This window comes from Antrostomus carolinensis, unplaced genomic scaffold, assembly GCF_000700745.2.
Source record: "Antrostomus carolinensis isolate BGI_N321 unplaced genomic scaffold, ASM70074v2 scaffold19208, whole genome shotgun sequence".
In the NCBI taxonomy this organism is placed as follows: domain Eukaryota; kingdom Metazoa; phylum Chordata; class Aves; order Caprimulgiformes; family Caprimulgidae; genus Antrostomus; species Antrostomus carolinensis.
In genome coordinates this window covers 1-24,264 of record NW_010333882.1, presented here as the reverse complement: position 1 = coordinate 24,264, position 24,264 = coordinate 1, and the positions used below count along the sequence as shown (strand labels likewise).

General features: G+C 39.6%; 2 protein-coding genes across 2 annotated transcripts; one reads left to right on the top strand and one right to left on the bottom strand.

Moving 5' to 3' along the window:
- Nucleotides 1-5: 5 nt before the first annotated feature.
- MOCS3 (molybdenum cofactor synthesis 3) lies at nucleotides 6-929 on the top strand (the record flags this gene model as incomplete). Its single annotated transcript, XM_010174033.1, has 1 exon — nucleotides 6-929. A coding segment is annotated over one exon (924 nt), but the record flags the coding sequence as incomplete, so codon positions are not given.
- Nucleotides 930-16,858: 15,929 nt separating this feature from the next.
- Nucleotides 16,859-19,116, bottom strand: KCNG1 (potassium voltage-gated channel modifier subfamily G member 1). Its single transcript, XM_010174032.2, has 3 exons — nucleotides 19,082-19,116; nucleotides 18,130-18,934; nucleotides 16,859-17,629 (listed from the first exon to the last, which is right to left on the bottom strand). The coding sequence occupies exons 2-3, from the start codon at nucleotides 18,886-18,888 to the stop codon at nucleotides 16,859-16,861; spliced, it is 1,530 nt and encodes a 509-aa protein (XP_010172334.1). The 5' UTR covers nucleotides 18,889-18,934; nucleotides 19,082-19,116.
- Between the last annotated feature and the right edge of the window lie 5,148 nt (nucleotides 19,117-24,264).

Here is a 24,264-nt window from a genome sequence, read left to right as displayed (position 1 = left end):
CGGTGCAGTACGTGCCCTACTGCGGTGCCCTGAGCCCCGGCACCGCCCTGCAGCTGGTGCGGCAGTACGACATCGTCGCCGACTGCTCCGACAACGTCCCCACCAGGTACTTGGTGAACGACGCCTGTGTTCTGGCTGGGAAGCCCCTGGTGTCCGGCAGTGCCCTCCGGCTGGCGGGGCAGCTGGTGGTGTACAACTACCAGGGAGGGCCCTGCTACAGGTGTCTCTTCCCCAAGCCCCCTCCACCAGAGACGGTGACTAACTGTGCGGATGGGGGAGTGCTGGGTGTCGTGCCGGGCATCATGGGGTGCATCCAGGCCTTGGAAGTGCTGAAAATTGCCTCGGGAATGGGTTCCTCCTTCAATCAGTTCATGATGATGTTTGATGCCCATGAAGGGAGATTTCGCAACATCAAGTTGAGACCAAAGAAACCAGACTGTGCCGTTTGCGGTGACAAACCGTCTGTCAACTGCCTTCAGGATTATGAGGCGTTTTGTGGTTCTTCTGCAACAGACAAGTGTAGGACTTTACATCTCCTGTCCAGTAAAGACAGGATATCTGTAGAACAGTACAAAAAACTGTTGGATGAGCAAGTTCCTCATGTATTGTTAGATGTTCGCCCGCAGGTAGAAGTGGATATCTGTCGCCTGGACCACGCTGTCCACATTCCTTTGAGTAAATTAGAAGAAAAAGATGAAGAATGTCTGGAATATTTAGAAAAAAGAATTTGTGAAGAAAAGCAGAGAACTAACGGCCAAGCATCTTTTCCTGTATATGTCGTTTGCAAATTAGGAAACGATTCCCAGAAGGCTGTAAGAATTCTGCAGGAGTTACCTGTCAAAGAATTTGGTTCTGTATTAGCTAAGGATATTAAAGGGGGGCTCATGGCTTGGGCCAGTAAAATTGACCCAACATTTCCCCAGTATTAGAAAGTGAAATGGTGAAAAATTTACAGATTTTCATAGTGAATCCCATAGAGTTTCATCTTTGCTGTGTAATGAGTATATCGTGGATAAAACAGGAGGTAGAAATACCATGTTGCTTTTTTAAATTATGTATGTTTGTAGATGTCTATTTTTATAAAAATGTGAAACTATCCATGGAAATTGAAAGAAATGCGTTTCTTGGTTATTGTTTAATGGTGAAAGCTTGGAATAACTGCTTAATTGTGTATGTGATAAGTGAGAATGACTTCTAATTAGTAATTATAGCCAGGAGATTGACAAAGCACAGGAGCCAAGTGTTGAAAGTTTTTACTCCTCCTCCTAACTGGCTAACAAATTGAAACAATGCATGTAGTGATTAAAAACAATAAATAACTGCTAATCTCTAGCTGGTCAGTAGCACTGTTAAGCCTTTCATAGGGAATTGCCAAGACAATGCTGACAAGACTCTTTTGGTCAACATCTTTTAGTTCTCTCTAGAAGCATTGTGTATTGTGAAAGAGAAGTGCTCACTGCAAGTCACAGCGCCTGCAGCGAGGTTGTTCTGTTGAGAACTTCCAGGGCCATCCATCTGCACTTATTGACTGGCAAAAAAAGGGTGTTCCCCAACTTGTATAGAGAAATAGAGTTTAAATGTTAATAACATGTAAGTTTGAGCACAGAAAGTTTGTAAAACATACAGAAGAGGCTTTTGTGAGGGCTTGGAAGATTTCAGAGATTGAGAGATGAAGCAGAGATGAGAGAGATAAAAATAGATTTGTGGCCTCCATTCTGCAAGTACAAAGACTATTTCATAGGTTTTCTCCTTATTGTGGTAGTTGTGTATCCCCAGTTGTACTGCATTACTTTGTTAACTGGCATGAAGAGCTACGTGTATCTAAAAGTTCTCATTGACTGAATGGAAAGAGAAATAAATAGCTTCTCAATAGAGAGCTGCCTGAGTCCTCATCACTTAAGCATAGTAATTATCTTTTTATTATATTAATTAAGGTATGGATTTCCTTTACTTTCTGAGAAGGAAAAGGAAAAATCACCTGTCATGACTAATCTTCGCATTATACAAGGGCAAAAAAAAATTAGTATAATTATAATTAATAGTCAAAAAGACATATTTTAGTAAAATAAATCTGAGAAATCCACACCGCCTACTTTATTATGACACAGCATGGGTTCCAGCGATAATAATCTTAGTCTCTTGAGGAGGAAACAGTTCTGTGAATTTATAAATGCACAGTCCTATCTCCTGCAATGTAGAGGACAAGGAAAACATTGAAGGCCATGACTTTAAGCGTTAGCACTTTGTGGTGTGTACTGAGGGATTCATCACTCAAGACTTTTTAAGACAGATTGTGGAGCCTTGATTCTGTCAGAACACGTGGCTTCTGTTGGGTTTCAGCTTTTGGGAATTAGAAACAAGAAGGACTTGTTCGAAATGCCTGAGCTATGTTTCTATTTTTCTTTCTCTACTGTAATGTCAAGGAGAGACTGAACCAGAAAAGGTAACAGTGGCAGTAATTCTGGAATATGCAGCCTGCCAGTGCTGAACAGGGGATGGTGTCACCTGTCCACCCGGCCTGGAAAAGTGATTCCGTTTCAGTCATTCAAAGCGAGGTGAACCTATGGACTTGGGGAGAGGGGAAAGACTTTGTAAATCTGAGTGCTACTTCCAGTGGGTAGAAATCATGTGAAAGTCTTTTCCCTTGTTGCAACATTTTAGCAGCACAAGTACACAAACTCTGTGAAATGAAAAAGGAAATGACGTTAAGGTCTGTGTTATGTGGTGAAGGTTTTTTTGTAGCAAATTTGTAACTGCATTTCTTGGACTATATTTTCAAGCAGGAAACCAGACCGCGAGTCTTTGTGCTGTATAGAAAACAACGGAAGGCTTCAAGGTTCTGGAGAACTCTGTGGAAAAACAGTGATAAGGATGAATGAAAATGAACCAAAAACTTAGAACAATATCAAAACTGGCAAAAAAAAAAAAAAAAAAAGGTAAATGCACCAAGTCAGACTAATGAGAGACAAACTCTGAAGGATCTTTTCTGTTAAAATGGCTTTTTAGAAAAACCATTCTTGCCAATCTGCAAGGACTAAGGTCCAAAGCTCTAGTAGTACAGCATCTGAAATGCATGTTATTTTTGCTTAAAGAGGAGTCGGAAAAAGTATGGGGAGTCTGGAGTTTTATGCAAAACTAATTGGGCTGCACAGTGCAGTGATAGTTATTCTGGAAAGAACTAGTGGCTCAGTTCTGATCTCAGGAGAGTATGTAAAATGTAGGTTTCTTTGGAAAAAAACCCCACCTCTTCCTTGACTTAGGATAGCAATTCTCAGCAAATACAGAAACGTTTGCTGTGCATCTTGGAGAAAGATGGTGTCCATAGTGCTTGTCAAAATTTCATTCTTTATATGCTGGTGCTTTTGTGGGTTTTTTTGTTTTGGTTTGGGTTTTTTTTTTTTAAGTTTAATTTATTTTTTTCCCCTTGGCTTGCTGAAGTGATACACAAGTCTTCCTGTAAATATGGTCCTCACACGGTGCTGGACTCTTTGGAGATAAGCTGAAGAATCAAAGGTCATAGGATCATAACAAAGCCCAAACTGTTCTTATTATTGGGAACTTACCTTTTGTTTTGACTTGCTTTACTTCTTGAGCTCTATGAAACATGTAGTGATTTTTCTGTTCACCAGGAAGTACAATAGCAGAAATCTACTTAGAAATCCTTAAGAGAATCAGTAAAACTTTATCATTTTGCATTGCTGTCTAAATACAGGTACATGTTGACATTGTGAATGAAGAGAAGCTGCTTTATTCAGGAGTTGTAGTGGAGTTGATCTAAGATGTGTTATCAGAAAGGATAAGGTCAGTCAGCACAGTGTGTTCCCTTCATCCTTTGCTTTTGATGTCATGAAGTTGCTTTTTCCTTGTTTGGTTATATTATCTTTTAAATGGTTTACTAGAATTTGGCACAGGAACTAAACAGGAAGCAGCTTCCTGGTAGAGGTTTAGGGTTATAGCAAAAGTGGCTGCAGCATTTGTTCTGAATTGCTGCATTGTACTGTCTCCCACATGTAGGTCTGTGGGACAGCCTCACGGTTCAGGCACAGAGTTAAATATCTCAGCTTGGTTTGTGAGATGGTTATTATTTTAAGGCAAGGCAAATCAAGCTGGTCTAGCTTTCAGGCAAGTCTAAAAGGTGTCTGCATACAGGGTACTAATGTGCCTTGACAAGCCAAAATCCTCCTTATTTTGGTGGCAGGGATCTCTCATCTCAAAACTCCAATAAATTCAGCTATTGAAGTGTATGATTTAAAAAAAATCCCCCAACAATTAATGGAACGAATTATGAACAAATGTCTAAGGGATACGTCCAAAACTAGTTCTCAAAGTTTGTATACCACAATTTTAGGTGTATGAGCATCTTTATTATTATCCTATTTGTAAGCATAATTTCTCATAGAAATTTAACTGTTAAAAAAAAAAAAAGTGTTCACTGGATGCTTAAAAATCCCACAAGCACAAGTTTGTCTCTTTTTGTTAATATGAAAGCTCTAAGCTGTCCATTGTAAAACTGCATCAGGAAAAAAATTTTAAGGATGCTTGCTAGGTGGCACTGCAAGTTAATAAACCAAATCATTCTCTAGGTTGTAAGATGCAATTCAACCTTAGCAAGAGCTGAGGTTCACTTGTGAAAATGTATTGTTGTACAGTTCTTTTGAAAAAAGACCAGGGAAATAGAATGAAATGGAGCAGGGTAATTGAATAGTACATGCAATATTCCAAGAAAAAAATAAAATGGAAATTATGTTTTTGGGGTTTTCAAAGCATTGTTTATTTCAGAGACTTAACCTAAGGGGGTTTTTTACATGCTATTTTGAAATATTTTTGCAGCCAAAATGTATAATTGTACAGAAAAGGGTTATTGGGAACACTGGCACAAAATTAAATGTAGATCTTAAATCTATGAAGAGTCACTGCAGAGCCACTGCTAGTACATTCTTAGTATTACTGAGGAGCATTGCAGATTTTCAGAATGTAGAAATGAAAAGACGGTGTATTTGTTATTCCCTGCAGTAGGCTATTGCAGTATTACATATGAAATGGCTTAAATCACGTCCTGGTTAATTAGGAGAATTGTTCCTGAAATGAAATGATTTTATCACTGGAGATGAAAGACTTGGGTATCACTGTGTATTTTAGAAAAGGTTGAGTCATTGCAGTGTTAGCATGAACTTTACTGGTGTCACTGAATTACTAGCTCAATGTTTGAAGCAGAATTAAAAATCCCCAGAGAGGGGAGCAGTGAGTACTACAGTGTTGTGATAAAATTGCCAGCTGGGTTCAGCCAGGGAATGTGCAGGGCAGGGCAGTGTTTCTCAGCTCTGCAGGTTTGCAGTGGTTGCTCAGGTAAGTTAATTGTTATGGGAAGGGAAGTCTCACCGATGCTGTAAAGTGGTGCAGTGAGATAAAGAGCAAGATCATCTTTTCTTATGCTGGTCTGAGTTCTTCCTGCCCAGAGCCCCTCCCTGCTGGAAGGAAGGATCAGTCACTATGTGCACTGAGCAGGTTACTTCCGAGCTTGGACCCACGCTGGATGAGAAAGGTGGAACCGAGTCAGCCTGTAATGCTACAAGAAGCTTGATAAATACACACTGTGCTGCTTTGTTTGATTACAGGGCTTCAGTCAGAAATAACTGAGTAGTTTTGAAATGGCAGAGTTGAATAAAAAGCAGTTACTTCACTAAAGAGTGTAGCTGTGAGAAGAAGAAAAGAGCAATCAAAAGCAGCAGTAACTATGGGTGGAGGTTAACTGGAGTTCCACAGAGGTAGTACCAGTCCTTTTGAGTTTCTGGTGGGCAAGCTGTGGTCATACTTATCGTCCTATGTTAAGTCTAGGAGGGAGAAGTGTAAAATATTAACATGTATTAGGGTAGCATAATTTGGAGCACAGTTAGCAAACACTGATGTAAACCACAGGAAAACACACACACATACTGGTTTGTGGTATTAACCTTCTGTGGTTTATGTTACTGTTGGTTAAATATACTGGCACCACTGCTTAGCTTCCACTGCAGCTTCAAAATCTTTATGGGGAAAATAAATACAGTGCAGGAAAAGAAGTAGTACATTAGAGCCCACGGTTAGGAAGGAGACGTAAAGATTTCCCAGAGCTTTCTCCTCAGTTAACTCAGAGTTGTCCAAAAAAGTAATGATTTAATTAATAAAGCAAAAGACCAAAAATAAATCTAATCTTTGGCTGTTCTCCTTCTGGGCAAGTTACTTTTTCCCCAGTCTCTGTGTGTGTTGTGTTTAAATCTTACTCTAGTGACCAGATCCCAAGGAAGCAATTTAATAAGCGTGTTGTTGTAGAACAGCTCTAAGAACTCAAATTCATGGGTTATGTGACTTGGACAAGGCAGTGGGATGTTGCATCTGCTGTGCTTGAAGCGATGAGAAATGCTTGGTCACTTACAGTGCAAATACATGACAATCTTTATTATGCAGTCAGAAGCTTGAGCCATACAGCTGCATGCTCCTCTTCATCTCCCTGTAGCAGCAGGAAAGCAACTGGTGTGTTCTGGTCTTGACAGCAGGAAAGGGAAATGGCTTCTGTTTGCTTATTCTCTGTCTTTCATCATTGAATGGGTTAATTTAATCTTGTCTTCACAATATATTTCATATGATTGATTCAGCTGATGGTCAAAGTCAACTGAAATATATCTATGTGATGGTGGTGCTACTTCACTTTTATTGTGATGTACTTGCAATTCTAATATTTCATGCTCATGACAAGAATTGTAGCTATGAACAGAAAGTAGCTTCCGTCCCAAATGATATCTCATATAAATCTTATCAGAAAAGCAAATTGATATAAATTCAGTCTAGTCCTATTGCCGTACAAGTTTTCCAGCCAGAAAATAAGCTATTCCTATTCTACATCAGGGCTGCTTAAAATTATAGCATCTATGGAAAGCTAGAATCAGACTAGAGCTGTAGCCAGAACCAAGAACTGGAAGGACTGCTTAGGTAGAAGCATCCACACAATGAGCATGGGTTCAGCTATAGTCCTGCCGTCGCTGCGGCACTGATGGGCGTGTTGACTGTAAGTTCTGCTGACCTGACCCTTCACTATTGCTCACAGAAGAAAGAAACCAGCACCTGGATGTTCCTGTGGCTTCTCCATGCCCGTGGTACGAGGCCCTTCTGTGCAAATAATCTGTAGTTTTGTTCACAAGGTGTTCATGCTGTTGCTAGGAGACCAAGTCTCTGCTTGCAAAGAAAGGTTATTTCCAAATTTAAAATGGCTCCTTATATATTTGACTGGGAAATGAAGTCTCTTGTACAAGTGGGCATTCACCTGCTTATGAATAGGGAAAGGAAGTTCTTGTTTTGTGAAATAGATTTCTGACTTCACAATGTAAGGGTTTGAAGCTCTTAAAAAAAAAAAATCAAGGTCACTCTAATTTGGTGCTATCACTGTTCCTCCTGTTGGAAAATGCTCATTTCTGGCCCTTCCTTCAGGAGATGTTGGCATTCATTTATCCCCCAGGGAGCCTCTTCAAGGAGAAAAGTAACCCCACCAAACCAGTGGATTGGTCTCTCACGTGGAGTGTGGGTTCATGGCTGGCTCTGGGACAGCAAGACACTGGAGGCTGGGGTTTAGATGACCCTGTATCGTAATGGAGCAGCACCTCGAGCTACAAATTTACACCCTAGTGCAGACATTTGGGATCCACAAGGCTTAACTTCCACTTGCCATGCAGCCTGTTGCTCTGAACAGTCCCTGCTGTTATTCACAGCTGCTTAACTGACACAGAAAGACTTGATTGCTCTTTCTATTGAGCTTGACCTGTCCACTGTGTTAAATTCAGTGCCTGTCTGCAGATCAGTGCTTAGTGACAGTTCTTTTGAGCATAACACAGCGATGGCTTCACTTTTTTCATATTTGGAGAAATATGGATTGATCCTCCAACAATGAAAAAGCAGCAGTTTCATCTTTTGTGTTAGAAAAGCTGCTCTGTATGGGGTTACCTTCTCACTTTAAACATATAAAGGTTTAGATTCCAGTTCTCTCTGTACTTAGGGAGAGAAATGTCTCTCTCCTTTGCCGGGTGATTGATCCCAGCTTACTAGAGGTGTCTGGGATGGCTGGGCAAACTCTGCTAAGCACTGCTAGAGCCCAGTCACCTGGGTGATGGTAGATGCCTCACTGAGTGAAGTTTCACTACTAATTGTTTATCAGTGCTGACATAGGCTTTCCCTTGGCACCTCAGTGACCTTGGCCTTGGACTTTGTGTGACTGCAGGGTGAACTAGGTCAGGGAATCTTCTATTCTTAATTATTTTTTGGCAAGACAAATTTCCTGGTCCCACAACAACAGGAGTACTGGGGCTGGCAGAGTGGGAATGAGGGGTTTGGATAAGGCACATCTAAACTTGAACACTGAGCAATTGCACAGACACAACTAACTGTTTTGGTGGTTTTTTTCCTTTGAAATCGATCTTATTTCTTTTATAAATAAAATCATAACTGGTTATTTATCGGACTGCTCTTGTACAAGCAATGGAGGTGTTTGCATTTTCCCTTGCAACTTTAAAGCTTGTTGATTTTAGTCAGATAAAGCTTCATTAGCCTTTTGAAAAATGTCACTTACCAGTATCCCAGCCAAAGAAATGCTACATAAATATTTTTAATCGGTATTTACGTAGTGTCACTGTGTGCTGCACACAAACTAAGGTAACGATATCTTCATCCTGGTTTCCTTGCAGATGTAACAGCCTGCTCTGGCAAATGAGAGGCCACATACACAGAAGCCAAGCAGTGCAAGGGATTTAATATTTGCCTCTATATTTTAAAAGCAATTTCTCAAAAAAATGTATACATCCTTTTAAAGACGACAGGTGCAGATGGATGCTTTAGGGCAGGGCTCTGGGACTCAGGTGAGAACTGCCGGGAGAGACCCGTAGATGGCAATGTAAGATCCTTGGATCAAGCACATTCTCCTCTGCCTTGATGACACTCTGTTCTTTTTGCCCAAACACTGACACACAGGTTGGATTTATAGTGTTTCTCAGTAACTCTTGACTCTCCTGGCAGCACTGGCCAGTGCATCCTCTGTGGCTAGTCATGCATGTTGAGTACCTTAACTTTCATAGTTAGAAATACAGTCATATTCAAATACAGCGAATAACGACAGATTTTGCTTTGCAGGGAAAACTCTCCCTTTGGCTTTGCATATCAGTAGTATGAAAAATGTTAAATATGCATCATGGTCCAGTGCAAGTGCTTGAAGTACTTTAGCTGCAGACCGGAGCTCCTGCTATCAGTGGCAGAGGAAGGACTTTACAGGTTTACACAAGTCCCATCAAGAGGAACCTTTTATTAACACAATTTCAGGTCTTATAGAAGCCTGTGTGGTGGGATGAGGATGCCAGCCTTACCTTATGCTATTGTTGCTGGTGCCTCTTTCCTGTTCCCATCAAATCATGTTTGTTTTCATCCTGTGATGCCCATGTTGAATTTTTGCTCTCTGCTTTTGCCTAACTAAAAAGATAATTTCACCCACTTACTGATGCTTTGCAGTCTTAACTTCCCTCACTCGGGCTGTCCCAAGAAACATTCCTCTCCAAAATTAAAATACCTGTAATTCCAGTGTTGGATCTGGTTTGCTTGAGAGTAATATTTATTTGATTTCCCAAAATGTGCTTTTATTTATAAGTGAAACTGAGTCATCTTTTCCTTGGTTGATCTGAGAACTCTGACCACTACAAAAGTTATGAAAAAAGTTATGAATTATATCAATCAGCTTCTTTGTGGCACTAATGAAAATGAGCGGTATTACTTCAATCTATTGTTCAGCAATTCTGTGTGAAAACTTACCTTCTATATATAATTAACTTCAGAAACTTATGCTAGTCCTGTGAACAACTTTGTTCCTGTGATCAGCATGGTTCAAATTATTTTGTTATCTTTAACAATGATAAAATTTATTGTATTTATTAACCACTTGCATGACTGAGACCTGTAAAATGAGCTGTTTAGTTTTGGAAACAAATGGCCTTGGTTTTTAAAAATTCTAATCTCCAAATGATGGCTGGGAAGCGCTTGCATTCCAGGTCAGTAATCTGAGCAGGCTAATTATTGTAGTTTACAGCCGTGTTTTCCTAGACGCACAATGAATGTAGGAATAAAATTATGACCATAAATAAGTATGGCTACAAACCTGCAGTCATTAAAAAGGGTCCCTGATAAAGGAGAAGGTGAAACCTTAGCTTGACAGCATTACATGTTTTTATGTGCCCTAGCTGACTTCTGTGTTGCACAAGGCTGTTCAACTCATACCACAAGGGCTACAGGGATAATGAATTAATATTTATAAAGTGTAGCAAATATGCTCTAATTACCCTAATTGGCCTGCTGTGTTTCCAGTTATGGCAGAACTTTATTTCTGTTCAAGTGACATTTGCTTTTGGATTAGTTCCCGCAGGCAAAGAGAAAGTAAAAGCCCTTTTGGAGAGGCAGAAACATCCCCTGATATTATGATCCTGCAAGTTTCTTCACCATGCTTTTGGCAGGGCTAATAGCATTTGTAATATCTTTAGTGATTTCTAGGGAGTATTTCAGAAGAAATGAGATGTTGGAAAATAACAAAGAAAAACAATGAACAAAAAGGGAGGAAGGTCTAGTTTTATTGTTAATAGGCCAAACTCTGAACATTTTCAGTTTGACAGCCAGGCAAAATTTTCTGTGACTTTTTTTGTGGTGCATGAATATATCTTTATTTATTTGTGGTATGTGATTTTACATAGTGACTGACTGGTACCAAACAAGGAATCCTGTCCTAAGGACTTACACTCTAACGTTAAAAGACAAGACAGAACATGCACAGAGATGAATTGATTCAGTGAAGTAGAAGTTTTGAATCTAAACCTTTTTTTTTTTATCTTTACTATGCTAGGAACACTGAGATCATTAGTAATGCTGAAATGGGATTGTTAAAATGCCACAGAGGAAGTAGTAAATGAGTGAGTGGGTATATCTGGTGTTCAGCATTTTCTGTTTTAGCAGTAGAATTTTTGAAGTTTGTTTTTGTTGACAGGGGTGACGTTAATCCACTATTGTTAAATCTAGTTTCATGCTTTCTGTCCTGTCTGGTTTCTGTAGGTTGCACTCTTTGTGCCTGTGGGACACCAGAGTTCCACCATCTCAGGAGGCATTGTACTTGGGGCTTTTTTTTTTTCCTCTTTTTCTCTATTTTTGATATCATCTTTTGGATAAAGAGATACTAAATGAACTATGAAATCTTGCATAGGGAAGCCAACAGAACTATAACCACAGAAAAAACTGGACCATTGTAAAAAATTGTGCTATTGTAAAAAACACTGATGGAAATTAAAATGGTGAGTGATTAATGTGAAAAAGGTGAAACTCTCTAACACCCAGGCTAGAGTCAACTGGTCAGGTTAGGGGTTAATGTCACTGACTGACTTGTGAGCAGAGATTGATGTCCCAGTCTTCAAAGTCACATTTATCACTTCATTTATTTCTGATAAACACAGTCAATTAAATCTGTGTAGGATTAAGAGTATCCAGTCCAGTTTTCAGCCTGTTGCAAACCCATGAGAGGGATGTGAAATTTTGTAGCTTTGTTATGAGAAATATCTGATCCTTTCCTCTTGTTTTAACTTACTAGTCTTTTTTCTTATATAAGGAAAAAAAAAATCAGTAATTTCATGAACAGAACTATTTTACAGTCAGACATGAGCTTCCAAGAACTGTTATATTTGCCACTATCTTACTGTTTCAAACTGACCCTGACTAAGAACAAGCTGACCTCTCTGGACCTGGATTCTTTGTGCTGCTTCATATTCCTTGGTCCCCATATAGAGTGACTGAGATGTAGAAAGGGCAAATAATGTGGAGTTAGTGCTGGTAAATATTGGTGGTTCTGTGCAATTGAAGAATAAGACTCCAATTCATCTGTCCTAATGTTGACCTTTCAATGTGACACCTGAATTAGGGATCTAGTTCATTCTAGACTCTCTCTATTAAAAAATAAAAAATAGAGAAGACTGTGTATCTCCCAGTGGTGATTCAGATCTTTTGACTATGAGGCCACCACTTCAGACACTTTGGTAAGTGCCTAAAATGAATTTTTACCTTGAGTTTCTGTCTGTAGCCTAAAGGACTGTTTGAGTGGAAAGCTTTTGTTCACAGAGATTCCTATGAAACCTTGGTTTTAGTTACAGAGGAAAGCTACAGCAGTAGGAATGAGAACCTTCTACAGCAAAAATTTTTGCTTTTGCATCAGCCTGAATACCCAGTTAAACTCCACCCACACAAGTCATGAATGTATAGAGCATGCCAGTTTTCCTTCCCAGACATGCATCTGATGATGTGTAAATCCATGATTCAGTTCTGCATGATTTTTTTAGTGTTTAATTGGGCATTGCTAAAGACTCTGACTATTCAATGACACTACTAAAGCCTCTGACTATGGAAATCTGGAGTACTGAATTACAGTGGAAAAAATACGAAGGGACAAATGGAGACAAGTCCTGTATATTCCCTAAAGATAAATTTCCCTGAGACCTTGACCTGTAATGAGTGTTAGTGTGATACAAATTATTCCAACTCACCTTATAAATTATGCTCTTTGATGTACATTCACCAGTGTTGCACTCACCAAGTGATTTTTGTTGATTTTGTTACTGGTTTTGAGGAAGGAGGATGGAAAGATTTGGAGTAATTTAATGTACCACCTTACCCGGAAATTCTGGTTTTATCAGGGATTTTTCTCTTTCTCAGCCTCCACAGATCCTTCCTGCTCTTTTCTGAATCTGTTAAGATTCTTTGGATAAATGGTTAAAAATATTTTAAAGTTACGTCCCAATTAACAGTTCAATACCTGTGATGGTGACTCTTGGGACAACATGCAAGAAAGAGGTTTTGCTATTCAAGCTGCTGAATCGGTACCTAGATTTTTCTATACCAAGATAATTTTGTTTCCTAATAAATGCTTTCTTTCATAGCCAGTCTGCTTCAGCTAGTGATGCTCATAGCCCAGATTCTCCCTCAGCTTCTGCTCACTGATCATATGGGCCCCAGGTTTTCAAGCGTGCCTATAGCATGTGTGACAGTCTTTCTATACCATAAGAAGCACGTGAAAATGAAAGGAGAGCCTAACATTTTATTAATCAAAATTAATACAGCTACTGCTGTTTGAATTCATAGTGTATATATGACTGCAGTATACAGGAGATAATATAAATAGCAATGCAATTCTATCTCTACTGGAGACATGCACCACTTTATCAGTGGCAATTCAAACAATTCTTTTGACTTCATAAAAGCATAAAGTGTTTTTATTGGAACTTTCTTGTTGACGGTACATGCTGTTAAAGTGCAAAAAAGGAGTGACAGCTGACTTGGTAGCTGTCAGCTGTGTCACTCGAAAGAGCTTTTGAATCCATAATTTTCATGACTAAAAATTCAGATAATATACTGTAAAGAGGCATAATCATCTTAAACCTTCAGCCTTCACAGTAAAAGCTGGAACACAGCATGTGGGTTTCATTCTAATGTTGTGCTCTTAAGATGTATAGCTGGATATATGGACATAAGGACTACAGTATGTATTACCTCCTGTGAAACACAAGCAAGTTTGTTACAGTCTTGAGTAGTAGAATCACAGAATCACAGAATCACAGAATGTTGGGGATTGGAAGGGACCTCGAAAGATCATCTAGTCCAATTCCCCTGCCGGAGCAGGAACCTAAACAATTTTACACAGGAAGGCGTCCAGGCGGGTCTTGAATGTCTCCAGAGAAGGAGACTCCACACCCTCCCTGGGCAGCCTGTTCCAGGGCTCTGGCACCCTCACTGTAAAGTAGTTTCTTCTCAAGTTTAAGCGGAACCTCCTGTGTTCCAGCTCACACCCATTGCTCCTTGTCCTATCGTTGGGCATCACTGAGAAGAGCCTGGCTCCATCCTCATGACATTCACCCTTTACATATTTATAAACATTAATGAGGTCTCCCCTCAGCCTCCTCTTCTCCAAGCTAAAGAGCCCCAGCTCCCTCAGCCTTTCCTCATAAGGGAGATGCTCCACTCCCTTCATCATCTTGGTGGCTCTGCGCTGGACTCTCTCAAGGAGTTCCCTGTCCTTCCTGAACTGTGGGGCCCAGAACTGGACACAATATTCCAGATGCGGCCTCACCAGGGCAGAGTAGAGGGGGAGGAGAACCTCTCTCGACCTACTAACCACACCCCTTCTAATGCACCCCAGGATGCCGTTGGCCTTCCTGGCCACGAGGGCACAGTGCTAGAACATGTTGATATGCTTACAAGTAATGTGTTGCCAAGTACAGAATTACATAGGGGTACATCCTGGATGGTTTATTTGTTCCTGGCTTGGGCAGAACTTGCAACAGGCAAGATGCTTTCACAGGTTTGCTCAACCAACACCCAACTTCAGGATGATTTTTTTTTTTTTTTTAATGGACAAGGACTTAAAAATCAAGCTATAATTTGGGGATAAAAAAATAAAGTGATACATGAAATAAATGAGCAATAACTTAATGTAAAGCCATTGAGAAAATGGATGGACCTTCAGCATTTATTAGCTGGCATAATATGGAAATAAACTTAGGTTTTATTTAGTAAGTCTTGACTTCTCCTTATATTCACTTACAGCTTCTTATTTATGGCTCAGACTGTCAAACACATTCTTAGATAAGCAACTGTTGCTCACAGGACTAATCTAATTACCAGTTCTTTTTATAATGAATGCTGACACAAAGGTAGAAGGATGTATAGCACTTGTGTTGAAGCCAATGCTACAGATGATCAAACAGTTTTGAAATTAAGAGTATTTTGGATGGAAAATGTGTCCCTTTCTTGTCACACTGTTCCTGGTTTTTGTCCAACTCTAATTAAAGCTGAACAACAAGAGTGAAAAGCTGGTTACATTCGTAGCTCTGCACATAAATAATTGCCAAGAGTTTAGACTGGATATTTAGTGCTCTGCAGTAATGCTGCATAGGCATATTTACCTACAGCAGGCTGAAGAATGCTAGAGCCCTAATTATTTGTAAAGTGCATTTTAAAAAGTTTTGGAATTTTTCTTCAAGAACAAGAATATCAGAACACCTTTAAGTTGTATTTCAAAGACATTTGAAAAGAAAAATATTGTAGTGTCGGCTTGGCCAAACAGCATAGGCTGGCGAACAAATTCTACCTGTTTTGAAAGGACAAGGTTTGTGTCCTTGGCCTTAATTTAAATCACAAAACCATAATGCATTCTGGCATTTCTAGCAACCTGCTCCAGAAATGCCAATAAGCAATAGTATTTCTGAAAATTAAGATAGAGAAGCATTGGTGAAGGTAATGGGAACTTCTAAATGTCCCTAGCTCTTAATTGCTAATAAGTTAATTTACTAAAGAAGAGGGGGAAAAAAGTTGCAGCTCTTAGGATTAGCTTTTCTTCACCTCTAAGCACACATTAAATCAAACAAGTGAATTTTACTGGGTTTTTTTAAAGTTCTGGAGTTTTTCTTCTGAGCTGTTGTGCAAGCCAGTCTGATTCCCTCTAAAATAAATGGGAGGTCTGACATTAATCTCCATAGAATCCTGTGCCAAGCCCAAGTGTGTCACTGCCCCATGTGCTCCCCCTGACTTCAGTTGGAGAACCTGGACCAAGACAAATGTGTGGATGAAGAATACATGGTTGTGTTTTGGGACCTTAATTGCTTTTTCATTTGCTATTTAAAATTTTCTCCATTACTATGATGTGTGTAATGATGGCAAAGGTATAGTCAATTAAATCTTAAGTCTCTCATGATTGAGGACAGTAAAGTATAAAGCTGTCAGTATCCCCCCCCCCCGCCCCCCACTCTATGACTCAAATGATATTTTATTTTTTTTCATCATTGGCAACTTCCCACGACCATATATTTTCTGCTTCTTTTAAAGAACCAAATGCTGAATGTGAATGGGTAGAGGTGCAGCGTCAATTTGCCAAGTAATGGTAGGGTGTCCCCTGGAAACAGGCCTCCTTTAATTCTGTTTCATATCTGAGGTAAATTAAAAACATGGAACAGATGGTAGGGAATGACTGGCATCTCATCATGCATATTTCATTTGATTTGCAGCTAGTCACCTCTTGATAATAATATTAAATGCTACAAAACTCAAAGACTTTGTTCCTGGGAATACTGCATTCAATGACAACGGACCAACACTGTAACTTCAGTTAAATTTTTAAGCTGGTGAGCTATAAGCATTTACATCTTTAGCAAGTTTATGATACGAGCAGCTCGATTCTTCTTTTCTTTTCTGGTTTAGGAGGGGTGACTTGCAAAGAAATGTACAGATGCTGTTGTGAATGACAAATCTTACTTAATGTTTTTTTAAGAGTACAGTGGGACAAACATCTGCAGTTATTTCCATTATGCTCTAAGGCGTTTTACTGGGAGAGAATTTAGCCATTAATTTTGTTGTATTTACATTATTTATATACAAGAAGAACAAGAAAAAATGGCAGCCTGTTTAATGACTATATACATTGTGATTTGGTTGGAAAAATGTGTATTACAAATGGCAAAACAGCCTGTCAAGTACATAATTATATGTTTTTCTTTTTTTTTGTTGTCAGAGAACTTTGAATTCCTAAAATCCCACTGTATGATCTCAGTGAAAGATCAGTCCTATACGTTATACTGGAGGGCTGGGAGGGGATGGGGGGGAAGAAACAGGATAATAATAGACTTCTTAAACCACATCAGTTCCCAGTTAATAGCTCATTTTCTTTGTTTTAATATGAGAGTTACCTATGTAAAATGCTTCCAAAGCAAATTAAAAGGTGGAAACTGATACAACAAAACATTATTTGACATCAGGAGAAATGGTAACTTAAATTTCATTCATTGTCCCTAGTCTCAGAAGAGATACTGGGGAATAAAATATCACTCCCTTGTGACGCATTGCTTATCTGAGACTTTGTTTTTAATAAGAACTGTGCTCTCCTGTACATTACTCTTTCCTGTTCTTGCTTTAGCTCAATGTAGGAGCGTGAAAACGTGTGGAAGATGGAGGTGACTGGAAATGCCATGAGGAGGATGCCACTCAGTATGCTGCTTAGTGCCACCACTTGACCCGGAATGCTTCTGGGAACCATATCTCCGTAGCCTACTGTGGTCATGGTGATGACAGCCCACCAGTAGCATGCGGGGATGCTGGTAAACTCCTGTGAGTCTGCCATCTCGTTCTCAATGACGTACAGGAGCGGTGCAAACAGTGCGATGGCCACGCAGAGGAAGAGCAGCAAGAGACCAAACTCCCGGGTGCACCTGCGAGCGGTCAGCCCCAGCGTCTGCAGCCCCAGGGAGTGCCTGGCCAGCCGCATGACGTACAGAATCCTCAAGGCACGGAGAATACGGAGGACCAGACCTACTTTGTCCAGGTAGATGCTCCCAGAGCTGGGCTTTTTATAGCCCACTGAAGTGGTGTCTACTACCAAAGTGATGTAATATGGCAGAATGGCTATTATGTCTATCAGGGTTAATGGTCGCCGCAAAAATGCAAACTTGCTCTTTGCCTGGATGAATCTTAGCAGGAACTCCAGGGAAAACCATGCCACACAGACAGACTCCACAATGAAAATATTGTAGCACATCTGGGAACACTCACCCTGCAGGAAAGAGGAGGAGTTTGTAATCGGCACTGGATAATAACTATTTTAGTTGGTACGGTGACAGGAAGAGAGGTTTCTGTGTCGTTTTTTTAAAAACCCAAAATATTAAAGGAATTGAAGCTGTTGCTATGGGGAAACACATTGACAAACTGGAACAAGTTAAATGCAAAACTTAGAAAGGAACTACTTATTCCACAGAAGATATTGCTCAGTAATTTCAGGCTTTCTAAATGGCAAATAGAAAGCTTAACAAGGTAATATACAGTTGTACAGAAGAGTGCACAGTAACAAAATTTTCTTTGGACATAAAACCTGATGAGATTAATTCTCTTACAAGTAATCGAACACAGTCATGTAAGATTTCAAATATTCTTTGTGTTATTCTTCCCCCTCTAAAGACAGCTGCAAAATCCCCATTGAAGTCAATACCATCACATGTTGCACTTGTTCTGCTCTTCCCAGCACATACCATTTTCCATCCCAAAAAGCTAACTTACCTTTTCCTCCTCCTCCCTCAGGTCAGGCATGGTGCTGATGGATAAGTTCACTGCTGTAATAGTTACAAATAAAACAGACAAACAAGCAAACACCTTTCCAGGGAGGCCAGACTGGGGCCTTTCCACCATGTCTTGCAACTTTTTCATGCACAAGCCAATTTTTGTCTCCTCTACTGTTTCACCTGTTGTTTCGTTTTCTATGAGGTCATCCTCCCGTTCATTTATTTCTGTAAACTCCTCCATTTTTTGCAGATATCTCCTTTTACAACACCAGTCCAAGTTGTCTTCCTCAATTCCCCAATAGAGCAGCTCCTCTTGGAAAGACAGTGCACACATCTCACGCAAGAGCCGAAGTTTTCCAACCCGCAAAAAGGTCAGGATTGTCCTGAATGCCCCTGGGTTCCGGTCAAAAAAGAATTCATTACATGTCACATCGTAATCATCACAGATGTTTAGAATGTCATCAAAATTATTACAAAATTTTAGTTGTCCCAAACGTGTCAATGGGAATTCATCAAGCGTGGTCCATGGGAGCAAATACTTAATGCCCCCTACGTTTATAATAATATGATGCTTCCGATCATCAGGGTGAAAGCCTTTCAGGAGATCCTCTTGAGGGTGAATTAGCTTGGCTCTTTGGTAAAAGACTCCTTTAAGGGTTTCTGTTTCTGGAAAGAATGTGTGGTTGAAGGAAGTATCTGAAGCACAGCTCAGGGCACTATAGTCATAGTCGGAATTTTCTCCAGGTAGAAGAGTCATCGTGGAAGGTAACTTTGCATCACTTCGCTACTCCTGCAACTGTCTTCTGGAACAAAAAATGGATATATGGGGTGAGTGAATGAGAGGTTGTTTCCAAATTTGGAACAAATGTAGTGATTTGAGCTCAAAAATATTTATGGCTGATAAAAACAATTGGAAAGAAAACAGTAGTGGCTGAGTATGGTCAGAAGACCTTTCTGGTGACCCTGGGTTTGTTCAGCTGGGTAGAATTGACTCTATCAAAGGCTGCTCCCTTGTTCAGGTGCTCTGCTCGGCGTATTTGTCACACTGGGGGTGTCTCCTCTCTCAGATAGAGAGGTCTCAGTTCCCAGTGAATATAGAGGGAAACCAGGAATAATTCCTGGATGTGGCAGGATATTCCTGGTTCAGAACAGAAGTATAGAAATTATGACAGTATCACGTAACACAGAATTCAAGTGTGTTTTGTAGAAAAGGAAATTGTATATTTTTATTTAACTATTACACATAAAATCTTAAGTATTTTAGTACCCATGAAGTATATAGAAAGAATCAGAAGTCAAGTATTCAGTAAATACATACTTCTAAAAAAACTGTTAGTACAAGACTAATTTGTAAAAGGCCATATGGAAACAATTTTGAAAAAAAAAATCACTTATATTGAGGATCACATAAAATGTTTGTATAGAGTTTATATACATTTAATGACATGGCAACTCCCTTTTTATGGCCTCATTTACAAAAGATTGTAAAGAAATACATGATTCTAGACAAACATTGGAATATTACAGTTATAACTGACACCCCATATGCAGTAATAGGTCTTTGTCCTTACAATGGATTGAACAGTAGCTGAGAGCCAAGCTGACTGCCTTCACCTCTGATTAAAGGAAACCAAAAATTTCTTATGACGACTTTGAAAATCATGTTCAAATTCTGCTCACACAACACTAGTGTAAAATCTGCGGAATGAAGTGGCCACAGAGTTCAAATGGGTATAAAAAGCAAGTACTGGAAATGTTAAACTTTTTGCCTCCCTAACTCACTGCATTTTAAAAGTCAGACTGAAAGTCTGCTGGTACACAGGAGAGTTGTACAGTAGTGCCTCTAGATCTTCCATCTGTACAGTCAGCTACAGCTTAATGTGTGGAGTTACTGGCTTTCATTTGATAAGAGTATTTATCTATTAAGTAAATTGTACAATAAATAGATACTAATTATGCACAAGTATTCTGACTTTCCAGCCTTGAGTTCACAGGAAAGTAATAAGTATTACACTTGATTTGCTTCAGTAGCAATGCACAGTTTTGTTCTTTTCCTGGCTGTACTTACCTCCCCTTTGATAATGCACCCTGGGGATATATACCCTGCTAGGGTGACTTCCTTAAACACAGAACTGTCCTTTTCAGAAGCTGAGATTTACAAACCACATCAATAGTGCACATACCTATTATAGAAGAAAAACCCATGAGTACACAAGAGCAAAGTACTCAAAACACAACTGCACTTCAGTTTAAGAGCAACAGGCTTTCCTTGCTGCAAGGGGACTTAATGCTGCTTTTAATAACACACTATCTCAGTCCTGCTCCTAAACTTCCCAAAGGGACTACCCTGAACAGAGCAGTTTTTACATACTCTTAGAAACGGGTGGCCACAGGTGAGCTTTGGATGCAGCGGTACTTCCTGATTCCTCACCTGTAATCCTCTTTAGTACAAAAGGAAATCATTAATTTACTTACCTTTAGGGCACACAGATAAAGAAAGCCTACAAGAATGGACAAGATGTGATTCAGATCTTCTAAGAGCTGCAGTGCTATTTTCTGACCTGAGGTAAGTGAAGAGGTAAGCTTTGTCATCTTGCTTCTGTCACAAAGTGGGATCTCTATTACTATTGCTAGTGACTTGAGAACAGCTATTTGGCAAGTAATCTATTCTCCATGCCAAAATCTTAACTGTGTTTAGTTTCTGGTGCCTTATCACTACATACTTGCTTGTATTGCTGAGTTGCTCTGTCTTTGCTCCAGAGTTATGACTCTGGAAATCTCCACAGCATGGGATGGGCAATTCTCAACTCTTCTGGAAGTAACAGCGTGTGCAAACAATGATAAAATCCTGCAGGCCTGCACTCAAATAAACTTCCAATCAATTTCAGTTTGTCTCTTGCCTCAAGAAAGACTGAGTGATGACCTACTGACCTGAAAGTATTTTTTTTTTCCCCAGAAAAGAACATTAACACAAAACGTAATTGTATTAAGAAGTCACATTGTAGGAAATTCTAGCCAATACTGGATTATCAGTGGAGCTTCATGACAGATGATGGTACTCTGCCATTGCCCACTGGGAAAGCTGCAGGACTCAGATAAACGAAGGGATCTGAGGAGAGTGATAGCTGGCACAGATAGTGCTAGCTCCAGCATGTTGAACAGAGGAAGTAATGGAACAGCTGAACTTGCAATTACCCTGACATACAGTCCCATCACGTGAAGCACTCCTAATGACCTCAGAGCTGCTCCTCTGTTAAAACATTCCCAGGATACCATCAGTAGAAGAAATGGCACTGGGTGTTCAAGATATAGGTTTGATGTGCGAAAACAGGGCTACCTGATATATGTTTATGTAGGGCACCTTTTTTTAGAGCAACTGTTGTTTTATTTAGAAACAAGTGTTTTCCTCTCTGCCTCAACTATGTCTAAGGCAGGGCTGGCCCAAAGAGTATAAAGATTATGACTGATATAAGACTATGGATAAATGAGAGCTGTTAACTCTTTTCCCTTCTGTAACACCAGATGATGTTGGTTAGCAACAATTTATCCTCTGAATCTCAGCCAGGAAAAATGAGGAGGCAGCTCATCTCTGTCACTGGTTTGATCTCCCACCACATCCATTGTTGACACAATGGGAAGAAATGGGGAGAGGGAAATGTAAATGCTCTGCGTGTGTCAGACACACACTGTAACCCTGAGGCATCAACTGTGAAACAACAGAGCAAAGAAAAAAGAACTTCTTTCTTCCCTTCCAGCTTCTCGACCTGTGCAAGACAATAAATTGGACAAATTAATCCTTGTGTAACACACTGAATGAGTGCAGTTATAAAAGGTGGCTCCTTCTTTTTCCATAACCAGAACTGGCAAGCCCACAGATCCCACGTAGGCAGCTATAGTATTTGACGTCACTCATGTGTTATTTACATGTTCTTTGCCTCAGATACACAGAGCACCATATCTAAGAGTGAAGAACAGGAGGATATAAAGGACAATAGAAAAGATGGCCTGACGTGAAGGAATAGAGGAAGGAGAAAAATAAACCCATACGTTTCTCTGTTTGTTTCTTGTTCTCCTTTGGAAGGTACTTCTACAGAATGATGGTCAGTACTGCTTTAAGATGGTGAAGATCTAATTAATGGAAGAGTTTTCTTGCTGTTGAGCTTAAAAACCAAGCAAACTGTTTTGTTCATACATTGCAGACTGATGACATTGGAGATGTCTGGAAGAAATGCGTTAAGATTAATGACAACACACTGGAATATAAGGTCAGATATAGCAACAATTTTCCCAACAATTAAACAAGATGAACTTTAAGGATATGCTGTAAATCCCTCCTTGTCCAAGAGAGTATTCTGCCCTTTGAGAATGCTTGGGAGTTAGTGAAGCCCAGTTCATCTTTCCAGCTCCTCTGCTGATCAAGTGTTCTCATCTTGTGCAAATCACTTCTCTCTTAAGCATCGTTTCCTGGTTTGTTTGTAAGCTCACTGGGGCAAGAGCTGTCTCTTACTACATTATACAATCCTGATCGTTGTTCTGGTTTCTAGAAACTATAGTAATACAGAATAACTGACCCATAGCAAGGGCTCTTGGTGACTCTGGTGTGGTGTGCATTGGAAAGAAGATAGAACATCTTTTCAAAAATCTGTCTTGCACAAGATTATATTCTTATCCATTATGCCTGGTGAAGAAATCAAATTAGAAATATGTACTGCCCTTACTTTCAGCAGAAATTCAGGAAGGGTGCCAGACTCCTAGACAATGGGGAGAGAATTATTAAAGATGCCTTTCTGAGGGAAAGAAATAGAAATCATGAGGAACATGCTAAAATTCCACTGCAAATGTCGTTTCCCCCTCAGTGTCCTCTGCAGTATTTTGAATTCTGCAGTGCATCTCTGATGTAATCAGAGCTCCTGCAAGGAGTCCTGATACTGCTCTGTGATGCAGACAATTCAAAGTTGCGCCTGGATGATAACAAGCATGCAAGGAAGAGGCATAACTCCCCCTTAGACTCTTCTATCAATTCCAGTGCCTGGAACATGTCTCTGTTTCTTCTTACCATTTGTAAATTAAGTTTAAAAAAAAAAAAAAAAGTTTGAGATTTCAGTGCAGGTTGAATATGAATACAGTGACATTTTTTGAAAGAATTCCTTAAGAAACTGCTTTACAGTTTAGTGATCCTTCCTCCTCTGTTCTTTTCTTAGTTAAAATAAGCAGTATTTTCAAGCAGTGTTAAATTCAGCTGTCTTCTGACACATGATTTCCGTTCTGTATCAACACTGTCAGGGTACCCTCCTGAAACACTGTAAGCTATACTCAGGCAGCTCTTTACGTAGTAAGAACCAATCTCAAACTCTACTTGCAAAGTGAACTTCCAGAGAAATCAAGGTAACACTTATAAAGGTCAATGTCTAGTATGAAGCAAAACTACCCTGAAAAACATATAATCTGAAAAAATATGCACATGTATATTGCGCTGCTTGATCTGGACAGTGTTTCAGTTTTTGGCATCTTATGACAACCTACAAACTGAATTATGACAAATATGTTACTCAATGTATGGTTTTATAAAGCTGAGCCTTATTCTGCCCATAACAATCAGAAGTTAAATAACTTTGCAGATAACTTATATCCCCAGGAGAATGTTCTGAAATATATTAGAACTAATAACTATAGTTATTATTGTGCTGTGAAATACAATTATGTCAACAAATTTTAATGTCAGATTCAAAACAATCTCCTCAACATCTTTTTAAAAGTAAATGATTTGTCATTTATTTATATAGATACTTATTTTGCTACTGAAATGAAGCGATATATAGTCACGGAAGAGTTATTTTATGCGTGTGTGGTCATGTCCCCCCCCCTCCCAAGTCTTTTCCAGTGAAAGAAAATCTGCCAGAAATACACTGCCTATCAAGAATAGTTAACTTTATGTTAGTTGCCATGCACAGAAGTCAGTAAATTTATCAATATAAAAGACAACTCTTAATTATTTAAAAATTAAAGCTATAAAGGACCTTCAGATCAGGCGAAGAAGAAGAAGAAATTGGAAACGCAAGCCTCCATACTGCACTGTGCAGAGACAGGACTCGGGGAGCGGGAGAGCCGGGAAGGGGAAGACCGAGCATCACCA

Coding starts and splice junctions, on each gene's coding strand:
- KCNG1 (XM_010174032.2), bottom strand. CDS start 18,888: ATGACTCTTCTACCTGGAGAAAATTCCGACTATGACTATAGTGCCCTG. Junction 17,630..18,129: donor TGAGGGAGGAGGAGGAAAAG/GTAAGTTAGCTT, acceptor TCTTTCCTGCAG/GGTGAGTGTTCCCAGATGTG.